The sequence below is a fragment of the Cervus elaphus genome, chromosome 11 (genome assembly GCF_910594005.1).
Source record: "Cervus elaphus chromosome 11, mCerEla1.1, whole genome shotgun sequence".
NCBI classification, from domain to species: domain Eukaryota; kingdom Metazoa; phylum Chordata; class Mammalia; order Artiodactyla; family Cervidae; genus Cervus; species Cervus elaphus.
Window position 1 is genome coordinate 6,240,648 of NC_057825.1, and position 16,985 is coordinate 6,257,632.

General features: G+C 57.4%; 1 protein-coding gene and 1 long non-coding RNA gene across 3 annotated transcripts in view; one reads left to right on the forward strand and one right to left on the reverse strand.

The window, feature by feature from the left end:
• Positions 1 to 616: 616 nt before the first annotated feature.
• Positions 617 to 16,985, reverse strand: part of HMCN2 (hemicentin 2) — a 173,403-nt gene continuing 157,034 nt past the window's right edge. For both annotated transcript variants that reach the window (XM_043916716.1, XM_043916715.1), the window contains exons 86-98: positions 15,108 to 15,377; positions 11,301 to 11,450; positions 9,394 to 9,531; positions 9,152 to 9,273; positions 8,559 to 8,796; positions 8,363 to 8,425; positions 8,128 to 8,250; positions 7,335 to 7,469; positions 5,700 to 5,828; positions 4,854 to 5,171; positions 3,596 to 3,715; positions 2,619 to 2,745; positions 617 to 1,429 (exon numbers count right to left, since the gene is read on the reverse strand). In XM_043916716.1, coding sequence (XP_043772651.1) covers positions 1,084 to 1,429; positions 2,619 to 2,745; positions 3,596 to 3,715; positions 4,854 to 5,171; positions 5,700 to 5,828; positions 7,335 to 7,469; positions 8,128 to 8,250; positions 8,363 to 8,425; positions 8,559 to 8,796; positions 9,152 to 9,273; positions 9,394 to 9,531; positions 11,301 to 11,450; positions 15,108 to 15,377 — 2,279 coding nt within the window. In that variant the 3' untranslated portion in view covers positions 617 to 1,083. The remainder of the gene's footprint in view (positions 1,430 to 2,618; positions 2,746 to 3,595; positions 3,716 to 4,853; positions 5,172 to 5,699; positions 5,829 to 7,334; positions 7,470 to 8,127; positions 8,251 to 8,362; positions 8,426 to 8,558; positions 8,797 to 9,151; positions 9,274 to 9,393; positions 9,532 to 11,300; positions 11,451 to 15,107; positions 15,378 to 16,985) is intronic.
• On the forward strand, positions 1,027 to 16,925 carry LOC122702838. Its single transcript, XR_006343342.1, has 3 exons — positions 1,027 to 1,156; positions 16,251 to 16,378; positions 16,461 to 16,925. It is a non-coding gene; the product is annotated as an uncharacterized LOC122702838 (long non-coding RNA).

Below are 16,985 nucleotides of genomic sequence, written 5' to 3' on the forward strand. Positions count from 1 at the left end.
TATACAGAAGTTTTGCAACAAAGGGCAGGTAGGCTGAACATTAAAAGATTTTTGTTAAAGGAAACCACATGTCCCAAGTTAAGGAATGGAGTGCTTTTCTATGTATGGGAGGATGCAAGGCTCACTGAACTCAATCCTTTCATATGCACTTCAGCCACCTGGGGTCAGTTTCCTGTGTTTTTCACATCCTGAGCTCCCTTGGGGCTCACCAGCTCACATTGGAGGACTGCAATCACTGACTGTGACAACCTTGTTTACTGATATGGCCGGAAACATTTCGTTCCTCAAATACAATTAGCAATTATTTTAAATTAAGAATTACTTTTTGCTACCAGGGATAGCTGCTGTCTGTGTGATACATTTCCTTCTTCATTTAATTATCCCCACAGCCCTGGGTTGGGGGCACTCTCAGATTTTCATATTTTTGGCTGAGGAAACTGAGCCCAGAAAGGTGCCAGGACCACCCTATCCACAAGGAGCCTGGGCTCCATCCACGGGGAGGGCCGTGGTAGCCCCACCTCACCAGGGGACTGGAGCACCAGGACCTAAAGGGTGGTGGTCTCCCTCCCAAAGCCCCTCCTTACCAAAGCAAAATAACTGGAGGAAGAAACCGAACTGGTAAACACAGACGTTTTTATGGTTTCCATACACACACCCGGTTCAGGATGACAATGCCAGGTATGGGGGGCGCCTTAAGTGTCTCAGGGCGCTGTGTCCCGGCCCGGGGTCCCCTGGGGCTTGCGGAAAGACCGCCGAAGCCGATCAGGCTTCATTCACCCCAGCCTGCCTGCTGTCTTCGCCACCTAAGGACCACGTTTGTCACCTATCTGCTGGGCTCCACCCCCACGGCGGAGGAAGCTAGGCGAGCTCGGACGCTCGCTGTCCTGGGGTCAAGGCTGCCTCGCCGGGCCGTGTTTGCTGAAGGTCTCGCTGACGCACGGGGACAGGAGAAGATGACGTCGCTTGCCACAGCTGGCGGCATGGGCCAGGGCACCGCCGGGGTGGCGGGGGCGGGGGGAGGAGGGCGGGGTCTGGTCCTCTCTGGCCCCCATCCCCGGAGGTCGCTGCCCCTTCCCGCGGCCCTCAGTAGGGGTAGGGGGACACGGCGATGAGCAGGACGAAGACGCTCTGGTGGCGCGGCGCCGCGGCGTGCACGGTGAGCCGGTAGAGGCCGGCGCGGGTGAGCGCGCGGCGCGTGTATACGGCGCCGTATCCGGCGCGCAGCGGGCGCAGCGCGAAGGGGCTGCGCGGGTCGGGCTCCAGCACGCGGAGCTCCGTGCGGTTGGCGGGGACGCCGGCCTCGGAGAAGGCGGCCAGGCGGGCCACGTCGTGGAGGGCGCGCACGCCCAGGGGCAGCGGGAGCAGCTTGTACTGCAGCGTGGAGGGGCCGCCCGAACTGCAGTCCTGCGAGCAGCGCCGGAAGCATGTCCTGCGGGACAGACAGACCGACTCCGGGTTGCCATCCGCGGGCCCCGGCTGCCCGCATAAACCAGACTCCACCCCAAATTCCAGCAGTTCAGCTGTGAGCTGCACGACCACCACCTCGCGCGCCTCATGCCTTTACAAGCGTCACTGTTAGCCCATTCTAGAGAGCAGCGAACTGAGGCTTCAAGAAGCCAGAGACCTGCCCCTTCCCACCCAAACAGGTCCCCCATCAGTGATAAGCCCTCTAGGCACTCCAGAACCCCAGAACTGGCTCGGGGTTACCCCTTTGCAGCGGGGTAAGGGGGGGCTTCTCTCCTAGCTCAATTGGTAAAGAATCTGCCTGCGATGCGGAAGACCGGGGTTTGATCCCTAGCTGGGGAAGATCCCCTGGAGAAGGAAATGGCAACCCACTCCAGTATTCTTGCCTGGAGAAACCCATGAACAGAGGAGGCTGGCGGGCTATAGTCCATGGGCTTGCGAGGAGTCCAACTCGACTTAGCGACTAAACCATCACCACCAGCAAGGGGGTTCAACCTTGCCAAGGGCGGCCACTCTCTCTCGCCTCTCCACCCCACCCCCACCCCCAGCCTAGGCTTCCTGATTAATGCTGTCCCAGGCAGGAGGACACCCAAGATCCTTGCCCTGACAGCTGCAGCTCCTGCCAGCCAAGGTCCCATCTCCGCATCTTTATGAGTATCTGTAGCCACAGTGAGAGGCCTGGAGGAACGTGTTTCGTGTTTGTGTGGCTGTGTGTGTTTGAGTCCTTGGGTTTTGCGTGGGGTTCTGGGTGGAGTTTATGCGCCTGCGCGTGTGTTCCTGCATGGACTCACGTGTCCCCACGTGTCCCTGTGTGTGCATCCCCCAGCAGCCCTCCCTCCCAGTGCTCTCCTGGCTCTGGCCTCTCCCTGCGCTCCCTGCTTAGCGGAAGCCGTGCTGTGCAGGAAACGATAACCTTTCAAGTGAGTTCACATCCCAAACGGCTGCAGGAAAAGTGCTTTTCTTGATGGCATGTTGCCCTTGAGCTCAGGAGCCCCGCCCAGGAATTCTGGCAGGGTTGACCCTCTGGCCCGAGACAAGGCCTTCCTGGAGGAGGAGGGGTCAGGCTCTCTAGGAGCCAGAGTGCCCCGCTGCCCAGCTCCTGGCAGACCAGCCGCCCCCCACCGCCCCCCACCCCCAGCCAGCCCGGCCCTTACCCGGGGCTGGAGCCCTGCCGGTAGGTGGCGGGGCACGGCGTGTCCACACACTGGTAGCTGCCACGGGTGTTGAAGCACATCTGGCCGGGCCCGCACTTGATGCCGTCCTCCTCACACTCGTTGATGTCTGGGCAGGCAGGTGGGTGAGGAGAGCAGGGTGAAGAGATGGGGCAAAGGGGAAAGAGCCCAAGGCAGGAACCAGGGAGGCGTGGGGGGGGGGGGGCGGTTAGGTGGGAGAGCGATGCCCTCAGAGGACAGCGAGGTGGGCAGCCCCTTGCCCGGTCCCCACCCAGCCTGGCCCTGTAACAGCCCAGCTGGCAGGCCCCTGGCACATCCCTGTCTCCCCAGGTGGGCACTCCGGGGACTGCTGAGCCTGGAGCTGGGGTGGAGAGGCTGAGGGAGACGATGACTGCCCTAGGACCCCGAGAGGCCACGGCTAGTGATCCTTCTCTGCACCCCCATCCCCGTGGGAGCCCCACCCTCGCAGAGGCCATTCGGTGACCCCCACGATACAGAGTGAGGGATGGAGACTGGCCAGGCAGACACGGGCGTTCCTGCTTTATAGAGAAGCAGCAGCAAGACCCGACCGGCTCCAGAGCACCTCAGGGGAAATGTGCTGGCCTGGGGCTTAGAGGACTTCCCTTCTACTCCTTGCAGCCGCTGCCTTGCTGAGCACGGGCTCTGCGCCCACCCTCCTCATCCAAACATTTATTGGAGGGGCTGTGTGAGCCCCACCTCGCCAGGAGGCTGAGGCACAGAGAGGTGAAGTGAGTTGTCCAGGGACACACAGCCCAGCTGCTTTCAGAGCCTGTCCACAACAATTTCTTAGCTCCTGCTGGGAATGTGGGTCCCGCCCTGGCTCTGGCCACCTGGGAGGGGGCAGCACGTACCCCCTCCTGCCCCTCTGTCACAGGAGAGGGTTGAGGGGGGGGCTGGAGAGAGCGCAGACTGGGTGAGAGACGCCCCTTCCTGCTCACCCTGGCAGTTCTTCCCGCTGGGGAGGAGGCGGTAGCCTGTGGGGCAGAGGCACTGGTAGCTGCCCTCTGTGTTTTGGCAGGCGTGTTGGCACAGGTTTCTCACGCGGCACTCGTCCAGGTCTGGCCCCAGGGTGGGGTAGGGGGTTGCGAGCAGAGAAACACTGAGTCACTGATGCCCAGCTGGCCTCACCCCTGCCTACCGCCAGGCTCGGGACAAGCCAGGGAGACCCCCTGCTTAGGCACCAGCGATTTCTCCCTGCCATGCCCCTTCCCTGGTGGCTCAGACGGTAAAGTTGTCTGCCTACAATGTGGGAGACCCAGGTTCAATCCCTGGGTTGGGAAGATCTCCTAGAGAAGGAAACGGCAACCCACTCCGGTATTCTTGCCTGGGAAGTCCCATAGACGGAGGAGCCTGGTAGGCTACAGTCCATGGGGTTGCAAAGAGTCAGACAGGACTGAGCCACTTCACTTTCAACCTCCCCTGGATGGGGAGGTGGGGAGAGGCCCCGGGCTCCGCGTGCACCAAGCCATGGGGTGGAGGTGGTGGGCAGACAGCGCTCCCAGGACAGACGGTTCTGTCTAGGCAGTGATGCTGAAACACACCTGCCTTCCAGGCTACCTTCCCCCTCACCTCTCTGCAGCTCAGCGCCAGTCTGCCTCCACACAAGGGCCCTCTACCTGCATGAGTCTGTAGCACTCCCCAGTCCCTGCTCACCTTCCCAGGTCAACCTGGACCGTTCTCCTTCCCTCCCTGACTGCTTCACCTCTGCGCACCCGAAGGAGGGTTCCTCCAAGTGGGCTCCTGGGAACATTTGCCCTCCCTCTGGGTAATGTGAACGTGAAAGGCACTCAGTCGTGTCTGACTCCTTGTGACCCCATGGACTGTAGTCCGTGGAATTCTCCAGGCCGGAATACTGAGTGGGTAGCCTTTCCCTCCTCCAGGAGATCTTCCCCATCCAGGGATCAAACCCAGGTCTCCCATATTGCAGGCGGATTCTTTACCAGCTCAGCCACAAGGGGTAAAGTAGTCCTGAAGTCAAATGGTTTGGAAAACGTTCCACCCACTTTGGAAGCCCCTTGCCCATTGGCACAGCCGGGGTTCCGAGAAATCATGTAGTGAGGAGGCAGCCATCTGCCTGCCTTGCCCAGCCCACTTGCCTGTGAACCCTGGGTTTCTGAACACGGGAGTGGTGGCCACACGCCCAGCCCGGGGGCCTGAGACAGCACAGCGGGGTGTGTCCCACGGGGCCGACCTTACCCGTGCAGACTCCGTTCTGCCGGATGAAGCCGGGCGGGCACCAGGCCCGGCCCACACTCAGGGCTCTGGGGCCCGGTTGGAGGGAGACCCAGGCGTGGTAGGACCCCCCGGGCTTGGGGGCACGGGCCCGCAGCCAGGCCACCAGGAGGTCCCGGTGGCTGACGGTGGTCACGTTTGGTCCACTGCGCTCCAGCGGGGTGCAAGTCTTGCCGTCACGGAGGAGAGCCTGGCCCGGCGGGCACAGGCAGCGGAAGCCGCCCTGGAGGTTGTGGCATTGGTAGGCGCAGGGCTCGGGCAGCTGCAGGCACTCGTTGATATCTGGGGGGAGCAGGGCCAGGCCAGGTGCCCAGGCGGCTCAGGGTTGTGCTGCTCCGCCTGGCTCTGGCCATCTCTCTTGCCCTCCAGCCTTTCCCAGAATCCAGCTGCCTCGCCCCCTGCACACCAGCCTGCCACCAAGCCCTCCCTCTCCGCACCCCCAGCCTCCTCTCCCCTTCCAGGATCTACTGCTCCGAGAGGTTCCCATCTCCCCCAGCCCTGAGCCCAGACCCAAGGTCCCTCAATGCTCCTCCCTTCAGCCTCCAGGCTCATTCTTGGCAAAGCTTCTCTGAGACCCACCCACCTCTCACCACCCTCCTCCCCCTCCTAGGCCCCCAGGGAAGGTGACCTTGCTGGGCAGGGGGTGGGAAACAGCAGGCGAAGCACAGATCAGGCACGTGCTGGGCGCACAGTTGGTCTTGGCGGCTATTTCTGTTCACTGAACTCAGTGTCATCCTTGTTAAGACGGCTCCCTGCCTGTGAGCTGGGGTGCTGACCAGGGTCCCAGCGAGGGGGTGGTGCTCCCCGTACCTAGACAGGGCAGGCCGGGGCCCTGGACCCGGAAGCCCCTGGGGCAGCTGCAGCGGTGTCCGCCTGGGATGTTCTCACAAATCTGGTTGTAGTGACAGTCGTCCGTCTGCTCCAGACACTCGTCCACATCTGGAAAGGCAAGAGCAAGGGTGGGCCGGGTTGCAGGGGGAGGTGGGGAGGGTTGCTGAGCCCAGAGCCCCTCCCCCAGGACACATCACACCTCTCAGCATCTGGGCCTCATCCCTGTCTCCTTCTTCAACTTCAGTGCCAGTAGGTGGAATGCCAGCCTTTGCAACCACTACTTTTAACTATACCAGCTTTGGAGGGTAAGAAGGGTCTGGGTTCAAAGGAAGGAAGGGGCTTAAAAGGTGGACTCTGGAGGCACAGGGCTTCCCTAGTGACTCTGACAGTGAAGAATCTGCCTCCAATGCAGGAGACCCAGGTTCCATCCCTGGGTGGGGAAGATGCCCTGGAGAAAGAATGGCAACCCACTCCAGTATTCTTGCCTGGGAAATCCCATTGCCTGGCGGGCCGGCTACAGTCCATGGGGGTCACAAAGAGTCAGACACGACTGAGTTGCTTAATGCTTTTCGAGGCAAAGCGCCAGGTTTGGACTGAAATCTGCCATGTCTCTGGATCCTTGAGTCAGGAACTTCCCCTCTCTGAGCCTCAGTTTCCTCATCTGTAGAAAGGGGTCACAACAGGACTGTTCCATGGGGTCACGGGGAGAAAACTGGCTGGTGCATATGAAGGGTTTAGGACCCTGGTGAATGGGCAGAGCTCAAAATACGGTGAGAAAGAAGGAAGGGAGGGCAGGAAGAAGACGGGAGGCAGAGGAGTCCTACAGACAGTCACCGAAATGGAGTGACTGCCTCTTCTGGGTCCAAATTGACCACGCTCTCCCCATTCACTGATGGCCTCTCTCGGAGGAACCAGAAAGAAAGATAGTGAAGTCGCTCAGAAGTGTCTGACTCTTTGCGACCCCCATAGACTGTAGCCCACCAGGCTCCTCCATCCATGGAATTTTCCAGGCAAGAGTACTGGAGTGGGTTGCCATTTCCTTCTCCAGGGGATCCTCCTGACCCACGGATTGAACCTGGGTCTGCAGCATTGCAGGCAGATGCTTTTACTGTCTGAGCCACTAGGGAAGCCCAAGGACCCACCATCATGAAAGCCTAGAATGCTAGGACAGGAAGGACCCTAGAAGTCACGTATCCAGGGCTGGCACCTAGGTTTCATCTCGAAGGAGAGCTGCAATAGTCACTGTGGCTGGAGAAGCTGTGTTAAAAAGGATGCTGAGGCTGGACCACGCCCAGCATGGTCCAGCATCTCCCATGAGGGGAGATGGTAGCAGAAGTAGCCTGTGTTTGCCATCCCTGACCTGGCCCCCCTTCATCAGGTAGACAGATGACAAACTTGGGGCCCACAAAGGAAAAGGGCACTTGCCGAGGGTACTTGGACCTCTTGTGCCCAGCTCAGGCTTCCTCCCTGGCCTCTCTGGGCTCCTTCTGCCAAGAAGACTTCCAGCTTCCCTGAAGGCCCAGCGTCCCAGGGACACACGACAGGCCCTCTGCTGCACCCTGACCACCACTGGGCTCCCAGGAGCGGGATAGTTCAGCCCCCTGCTCTGATCACCTTCACAACTGGCTCCATCGGCAGCCACCCGGAAGCCAGGCCTGCAGTCGGGCAGGCAGTGGTAGGACCCCAGCAGGTTCACACAGTGCTGACCCTCCTGGCAAAGGTCGGCCTCCCACGCACACTCGTCCACATCTGGGGGGGGAGCGGGGCGCATGAACACTTGTCCCCAGGCCCAGCCCACCAACCCACAGAGGCTTTGTCCCCAGGCCCAGACACTCTTGGCACGAAGGTCCCCGCCCCTCCTGCTAGCGCTGGCCATCATCTCAACACCCCCAGGAGCACACAGCCCACCCCAAGGGGCCCTGGGCCTTGGCCTGTGGCATCTGAAGTGGGGCTGCAGACAGCACCCTTTGGGTGCCCCGAAGACACCCAGCAATGCCAGGCCCCACTGGTGGGATGGAAGGCACAGGCAGGGCATCAGTGTCTAGACCGCGGCTCACGGTCAGGTTTGTCGTCCAGCAACTTCGATAAGGGGGCAAGTAGAACAGGAGGGGACAGGCGGGTGTCAGCTCACTTGCAGTTGGCCGGAAATGCCCGCTGAGGCTTCTCAGGGGGTGTGCATGTGGTGAGCACGTGTATATCTTTGAGGAGCCCCCTCACCCCCAAGTACTTGAGCCTCCCCACTCTGAGGCCCTCAAAACAGCAAGATCTCCGTGAGAATAGGGCATTGGAACCCCTCGGCTCACATCCCCTGAAGGGTGTGCCCCTGGCCCAGGGTCCAAGCCCGGAATCTCCCTGCGCGCCCCTGGGCCAGGTCCCCGGTGAGCCTCTCCCCCGGGGGCCCGCTCACCTCTGCAGGTCCTTCCGTCCCTGGCCAGGGAGAATCCAGCGGGACAGGAGCAGGAGAAGCGGCCGGGCGCGTTGTGGCAGGAGTGGGAGCAGGGCCGGGGACGGTCGGAGCACTCGTCCCTGTCTGCAGGGAGCAGGGAGGTCTGGCGGTCCATGCTCCCAGGCCCTCCCGCCAGCTCGCCCTTCCTAGGCCAGGAGGCCTCCCTCATCCTTGCCGGGGCAGGGAGGGTGCTCACCCACACAGAACTCTCCCTGGGCGTCCAGCTCAAAGCCCTCTGGGCAGCCGACCTCATTCTCTTCTGCAAGGCAAAGGGGACGGGCCCTGAGTTCACGCGGGCCCCAGTGCCCAAGCTGCCTGGCGAGAGATGGCGCAGGCTCATCTGGGGGCCCTGGCTGGGGCCATGGGAGCTGGGGAGACAGACAGGGCCTCACCAGCTTGCAGGGCTGTGTCGAGCTGGAAGCGCAGGGCCTCGGCCTCGGGGTCGAAGGCCGAGCTGATAGAGGAGGCCCGCAGGTGCTGCACCAGCTGGGGCTGGGGGCCCTGGGCCGCGCTGTACCGGATGCTGTGATTGCAGCGTAGGAACGAGCGGAGGCTGTCCTGCAGGAAGCTCTGCGTGGAGCCCACGAAGAGCCGGCCGGGCCCTGTCTGCACGTACCGCTCCTGGAAGTCCTGGGCAGGGTGGGGGGTGGGGGGACAAGGACATCAGGGTACCAACTTCCAAGGGGCGAGGGACCCTGTTCTCGACTGGGGATGCGGGCTTGGTGGGCCTTTCCGCTCTGCTTCCAACCAGCTGGGCTCCCTCGGGCTCTTGGGGAAGCTGGACCCAGAGCATCCTCCCCCTGGGGGCTGGTCCTCCTCTAAGTCAGGCCAGGCCAGGCCCAGACCCTGCTGGGGGGCCAGGAAGGAAAGGGGCTCGGCTGCTTGGGGCAACAGTGGCGGGGGTGGGGGGCATTGGGGCAGGACCTCCCACTCTCTCACCCACCCCACCTGCACACCCCAGGGCTCGCCACCCCCACCCCCCCACCTGCACTTGCAGATCTGCGTCCGCTAGGCTCTCAGGGACGTTGCCATTGACCACCATGTCGAGGAGCAGGAGGCCATTGCGATCCAGGCCCCGGGCCACCTGGGTCATTGTGAGCAGCTCCCCTGCAACCCACCCCACCCCCCAAGGCTGGAGTCACCAAAGGGGAGAGGCCCAGGGCTCAGACCTCAGCCCCACTCGGCCCACCTTGGGGGAGACCACCTCCCCCCCAGCCCCACCCTTACCTGTGGCAAACTCCACATGCGACTCCTGCTGGAAGCTGCCACCCGTCAGGGAGTGGCCGTTCAGGGCGTCTCCACTCTCTCCAGCTAGGGCCCAGTAGATGGGGGCAATGGTGACCACGAGCACCCGCATCAGAGGCCCTGGATGGATGGACACAGAGGCCGGATCCTAAGGGCAGCAGCTCTCCCGCTCAAGGTCCCTCTGTGGCTCCCTATTGCCCCAATAGGAGAGATTGGTCCCTTCCCCCCCACCGCCCAGGCCCAGCCTCATGAAGACAATATCCACTTCATGGACTAGTTGTGAAAATTAGCAAAATATATTTATGCAGAGGAGTCCATTTAGTATTCAACTGAGTTCAATAAATACTGAGGGCTACTGGGTCACCACAGAGCCCAGAAATGTACAGACCGTCACTGTATACATGCTGGACCCAGTTGAAAATTAACCATGTCTCCTAACTTGTAGACACCTTGCATAACAGCCTGGGAGACACAGAACCACTGACTTGGGAAAAGGAGCCCCCCCCCCACCACCACCAAAAAAAAATGTCCTGGACAGGGATTCTCAGATCTCCCATGAAGCTCAGCCTCTGCTTGGGGCAGGTGGGATCTGGGATTGGGGGGAGGGGGAACCCTGCTGGCTTGGGGCCAGGGATGGTCCAGCTTCTCCGCCAAACTGCTGGCTCAGAAGAGGCTCAAGAGGGCTGATGTTCACGGGAGCCAGCCGGGCCCCCGTGCCTGGGAGCAGAATCTTCTTGGCCTCTGTGTCTCTGCTTCCACTAAACAGAGCCTGAGTGCCTGGCCTGGGGCCAGAGGCTTCTCCATGGCTCCTGCTCCTGCAGCTGGAAGAAAGGCAGCCGCATCTGGGCAGTGTCTCGCTCGCTGTCTACTGAAAGCCGCCCGGAGTGACCCCCTGCAGCCCCGCCCCATGCCCCCCGGCCAGGGCTGACACAGTCTGCGGTCAAGGGCAGTGCTGGAGGGGCTGCTTGTAGCAAAACCCCTTTCAGCACAACCCTCTCCCTCCTCTGGACCCCCATGAGGGGATGTAGGAGCCCCTGGGCTGGGTGAGATGGTAGGGTCTGTTACAGCAGCGTTTATAATGTCTCTCCAGAACATTCCATCTGCGTGCGTGTGTGCGTGCTAAGCTGCTTTGGTCGTGTCCCACTCTTTGTGACCCTACGGACTGTAACCCGCCAGCTGCCCCTGTCTGTGGGGTTTCCCAGGCAAGAATACTGGAGTGGGTTGCCATGCCCTCCTCCAGGGGATCTTCCCCACCCATCGAACCTGCAGCTCTTATGCCTCCTGCACTGGAAGGTGGGGTCTTCATACCAGCACCACCTGGGAAGCCCATTTGCTTAGAACACACTATTTTATGAATCTGTTTGAGAGTGGACATTTCTTGATTCTCCAGGCCTTCTAGATAATTTTATTTTCCACTTTCCCCATGTCTGTCCCCTCCATCCTGAATCCCTTACTCCTTACTGATGGCTTCCCTTGGCTTCCCTAGCAGCTCTTGCCTTAACAGTGGAGAAAACCTCCCACAGCAATCAGTGGTGGCAAAAAGTCACGATCTGACCTTGCATTCGTATCAACCTGGTCATTTCACACTCTCTCAGGCTGATTTAAAAAAAAAAATGTATCTGGCTGCTTCAGGTCTTAGTTGCAGCACACGAACTCTTAGTTGCAGCATCCAGGATCTAGTTCCCTGACCAGGGATTGAACCCGGACCCCTGCATTGGGGGCGTGGAGTCTTAGCCACCAGGCCACCAGGCAAGTCCCCCTGGGGCTGATTTTAAATGCAGTTATTTTGTTTGGCTTGGGGCTGCGGGGTGGGGAGGAAGTGATCCGCACCTCCACCTGCTTTGGTTTGGATTCAGCTGGAGTCAGAGCGTCCTCTGGCCCGCACTCACCCACACTCGCGGGGATGTGGCTGATGCTGCTGCGGATGGTGGTGGCCCCGGAACGTGCCTCCTGTTGCACGCTGGTGTTGAGAATGGCTGCGCCAAATTTCTGGCCGTTGATCACCCCGATCACGCTGCCCCGGCTCCCCCGGGGCTCCCCTGTGAGGAAGGAAGAGAACAAGAGGGACACTATCCACCTCTGAGCCCTCAAGGCTATGCGGGTGCTGTTGTCCATTTTCCTGAAGGAGTAAACTGAGGCTCAGAGAGAGGCAGGAACTTGCTCAAGGACACACAGCTCATGGGTGATGAATTTAACACCTAGACGATCCTGGCTTTGAGAGAGACAGGGGGCATTTAAGAGGAAGCCCCTGAAGAGGTGATGCCAGCTTTTCATTCTAACACCTTCTTGAAAAGCTTGGCAAGTTAGGCCCTCATGCCACCCTGGAGTTGGCTCCTCTATAAAATGAGGAGGTGGGGCCACAGATGTGCCAAATACCTGTTGGGTTCTAAAATGCCAGGTGATGGGGGGTGGTGGGCTGGTACACTGGAGGAGCCAGGGTGGAGAGGCAGGGCACCAAGCCAGGAACTAAATGCCGCCACCTGAACACCTCCCATTCCATCAGTGTAGTGCTGGCTCCAGCCACCCTGCTGCTGGCCCCGCTGGGGTGGGCTGGGTTTCTAGCAGCCGCCAGGCAGTCTGCTAGCAGACGCTCTTGAGCACTAATCAAATGGATGGTACGGGCACAGGGGGGTGCTTCCTCTGCCTAATGGGCCAGCTGTCTTGTCTGGACAGATGGCATTCCAGGGGGCAAGAGAACAGAAGCTAGCCTGACTCTCCGCTCACCAGCCCTCTGGGGAAATTAACAAGAAATTGCCAATGATCTGTCAAAAAAATAACATAAAACACTCAACTGCCAAGATCCTAAGTGGGTAAATCAGGGGGCTGGTTGATTTTGGATTCCAGGAAGCAGTGCCATTGCCTGCTGGGGTTTGATGAGATTTGATGCCCATCTGGGATGTCTCCTGTCAATATCCGCAGCTAGGGTTTATCGAGGGGAATAGGGAAAGGCCGTGAACCTAACCCTGGCCTTGTAATAAGGGGGCAAGGAAGGAATTGGGAGCAGCAGGTAAGAAGGCAGCAGTGTGGCCCTGGCAGCTGCAGAAGGGGACAGAAACTGGAGGCCAGGATGACAAGCCACTGTCAGCTTTCTCAGATGTGGGCTGACTCAGCAGCTTCTTGTCCCCCATAAGCCAGCATGCTCCCCCAGGCCGATGGGAAAGGAGGGAGGCGGGTAGGGAGCCTCAAAGCCTTTGGACATCTTTAACTAGCAATGTCCCTTGAAGGAATGCATCCTAGAGAAATATTCAGGCCAGCACACAAAGATGTGCGCTACACGATGGCTGTCAGAGGGGAAACTGGAAAAGAAAAACCTGTTGCTTGTTTAATGAAGCCAACAGCAATTATGTTATAAAAATGGGACTTCCCTGGTGGTCCTGTGGTTAAGACTCAGCACCCCCAACTCAGGCAGCAAGGGTTCCATCACTGATCAAGGAAGATCTCACTGCCTTGTGGTGCACCCAAAAAATTTTTTTTTCTATTAAAAATAAAAATGTCCCTATGAAATGATACGAAACCATCACAGAAGGTGTGGACTAGGCTGACTGTCACGGAATATTTTCCGTAATAGAGTAAGAAAGATGGCAGGCTGTAAACACAACTTGTACATTTGTACTCATTTGTAAAAAGAAAATATATATATATCTCCTTACATTCAGAGAAAAGGGTATAAATATACACCCCCAAATATTACCTGAGCTATTCCTGATAGCTGAATGATCAGAGATAATTGATCACTATTTTTATCTTCATAGATTTTAAAAAATTTTCTGGCCCTTCTATGGTTAACATATATGAGTTAATATAATAATAGAAATTAGTTTTTTCCATTAAAAAAGTAAGGAAGCTGTTATGGATTGAACTGTGTCCTCCTAAAAGGATGTGTTGAAGTCCTAATCCTCAGTACCTGAGCGTGTGACCTTATTTGAAGATAGGGTCTGTACAGAGGTAACCAAGTTAACATGAGGTCAGGAAAGTGGGCCCTAATCTGATATGACTGGGGTTCGTATATAAAGGGGAATTTTAGAGACAGACACGAGCACAGGAGGAATGCCACGTGATCATGGAGGCAGAGACCAAAGTGATGCTTCTACAACCAAGGAGGTCTAACGACTGTCACCAGGGAAGACCCTGGTGATCCAGTGGATCAAACCCTGCACTTCCTTTGTGGGGGCCTTGGGTTTGATCCCTGGTCAAGGAATAAGATACTGCATATGGTGTGGCCAAAAAATAAAAATCAAAATAAAGACTGCCAGCAAACTACCAGAAGCTAGAGGAGAGGGCTGGATAGATTCTCTATTACAGATTTTGGAAGTAACCAACGGTGCTGACACCTTGATCTTAGATTTCTACCCTCCTGTGAGATTATACATTTCTGTTGCTTCAGGCCACCTGGTTTGAGGTATTTTGTTATGGCAGCCACATAAACTAACCCAGAGGCCATGTGAAGAGAGAGCTCTGTGGTTTGGGGTGGGAACTTTTCGACAGGACAGGGTAAGAACTGAAATAAAGGGAAGGTCTGCTCAGGGAAGGTTTGCTCTAGAGACAGCATTTGTGGCCGGGTGTCTGAGAACCACTGGGTTTTCAGAACTGCATGTGTCCGTGTTCCATCCCTGCCTGCAGGAGATGAGGAAACCAAAAAGGCCAGAAAGGGTCCCACCGTTGGTTGGCAGTGGGTTTCGAGTGGGTTTTCAAATGGCCAAGTGTCGATTCCCAATCCAAGTCAGTGTGGAGGTGCTGCATGAAGTGCTCTGTGGAGAAGGGATCTGATGTCGTGGGTGGTGATAGATTAGTGATGTCTGCCATGGACAGGGACAGAGTCACATAGCCACAAATATGGAGTGTCTCCTACAGGTGCACAGAAAGAATATATTTTGTGACTTTCCTTTATGCAATCTCAGTCATTTTAGTGCAGTTTCTCAGCATAGTCCTTTACCAAATTTTAAAGTTTGATCTGACCCAAAGGAAAAGGAAGCTGACTGAGGAGACCTGAGATGTCAGGGTTTAGCATCACCAGGAGGCAGCATCCATTACTGACCACCTACCACGGCTGGGCAGAGCTCAGGGCAACACCAACTCACAGACTCCACCACAAGCCCCAAGGTGGGTACTGTGGACACCCTTGCTTCACTCTGCCACATTATAGGATCGTGTGTGCCCAAAGGGGCTTCCCAGGTGGCTCAGTGGGTAAAGAACCCGCCTGGCAACGCAGGAGATGCAGGCAGATGCAGGTTCGATCACCGGGTCAGGAAGAATCCCCTGGAGGAGGGCATGGCAACTCACTCCAGTATCCTTGCCTGGAGAATCCCCATGGACAGAAGAGCCTGGCGGGCTACAGTCTGTAGGATTGCAAGATACAGCTGAAGTGACTGAGCACGCACACGCTCAGTCCTTTGTGTCCAAACGAAGGACACCAGTCTGTGCCAGCTAAGCTGGAAGGGCCAGGATCCAAGAGGAGCGTCAAGCACTCAGCATTTCAGAGCCTCAGTTTCCCCAGGTGTAAAGGGCAGGGTAGACAAGATGACCTCTTAAGGCCCTCTGGGCTGGTTCATTCTAAGTCTGTGACTCCAAACAAAGAGAAGAAGAGTCAGGGAGTTGACAGGACACTGAGCCAGGAGCCCCCCAAGCAACACACAGATCCCCGTCAGGCAGGGGATCCCACCCCCATTCATGATGATCTGGGCAGGGGCGCCCCATACCTCTCACGACCAGGAATGCCCGAGCCGTGGCAGAGCCCAAGAGGTTGTGAGCAACGCACTCATACGGGCCTGCATCTCCGGCCTCCACTCGCTCCAGCCACAGGCTCCCGTCCGGCAGGGTCTGGAGCCGCCGGCTGGCCCGCACGGGCTGGCCCGCTCGCAACCACTCCACCGTGGGCACCGGCTCTCCGGAGGCCTGGCACCGCAGGGCCACGGAATCCCCGGGTCTCACTGTCACGTCCTGGGGCTTCACCTGGAACACCGGGGCACCTGCGGGAGGCCCAGGACAGCTTTCAGGAACACTTCAGTTGTGTTTGCACACAGGCCGAGCGCACAGATACGGAAGGTTCAGTTCTAGACCACCGCGACAAAGCCAGGATCACAATAAAACAAACCACGTGAACTTCTTGGTTTCCTAGTGCGTACGGAAAGTATGTTTAGGGAATCTCCTGGCAGCTCAGTGGTCCAGATTCCGCACTTCCACTGCAGGGTGCACGGGTTTGATCCCTGGTCAGAGAATTTAAGATCCTGCATGCCATGTGGTGCGGACAAAAAAAAATGAGAAGGGGAAAAAAAGTACATTTACACTATATACTGTAGTCTATTAAGTGTGCAATAGCATTATGCCAAAGCGTACAATCTATATATCTTAATTTCAAAATAATTGATGACTAAAAATGCTGACCATCATCTGAGTCTTCAGTGAGTCACAATCTTTTTGGTGGGAGGGTTTGAACTAGTTCGAGAATTATCAAAATACGACACAGAGATACTAAGTGAGCCAACGCTGCTGGGAAAATGGTGCCAGCAGACTTGCTAGAAATAGGGCTGCCACAAGCCTTCAGTTTGTAAAAAAATGCAGTATTTGCAAAGTGCAATAAAGCGGAGCACAATAAAACGGGTGTGCCTGTATTCAAGTGACCGGTATTCATTCAGACAGACTAGAAAACCCAGAGGCGAAGGATCCTCCCACCCCAATACTCATTTCAGAGTGTTTCCTTCTTGACAGTGTTTCCTTATGGGAATGTGATCAGATTGCCCTTTCTCTTTCTTCTTCCTTAATTCTATAATAGGTCATAAGGACCTTTTGTGGCGTTCAATATTCATCTTTAGTGACCACTTGCTATTCCACTGTTTGGGCAGGTTACAATTTGCTGAACCGGGTCCCTATTAGCGGACATTTAGCTTGTTTCCAGTGAAGCCCTGACATCTGCTAGAAGTGCCTCTGCTTGACACCTGGGTACCTGGCAGACGTGGACTCTCACCCACAGGTGAGTGGTTGTCACTGAGTCACGCCCTCATCCTCAGGTTTCGCCTCTGAAGATAATCATTCCTGTCTCCTCACTACTACAGACCCCCCAGAACGGCTAGAATGAAAAGGATGGAAGATGCCCAGTGCGGGTGAGGCCCAGCCAGACTCTCGCCCTGCGGGGGGGGATGCGTGTCATCACTGCGGAAACCATTTGCCAGCGTATTCGTTTCCTGTGGCTGCTGAAACAAATGGCCACAGACTTGATGGTTTAAAGCAGCAAAAATTTGTTCTCACACAGTTCTGGAGGCCAGAAGTCCCAGGTCAATCGTTTCTCGGGGCTAAAGTCAAAGCGCTGTGCTCCTTCCAGGGCTCCGGGGGAGGAGCTGCTCCTCACCTCTTACAGCTTTTGGGGGGCTTCTAGCAATCTGCGGCTGGACTCCTGTGGCCGCATCGCTGCATTGTCTACCTACACCTTAACATCTGATTCCCCTCTCTTGCTTCCCGCGTCTCTGTGTGTGTGTCTCCTTCTAATGCCCCTCTGCTTCTCTCTTAAAGAACACTTGCTAGCATTCAGAGCTCACCAAGACAATTCAAGACAACCTCTTTATCGCAAGATCCTTAACTCA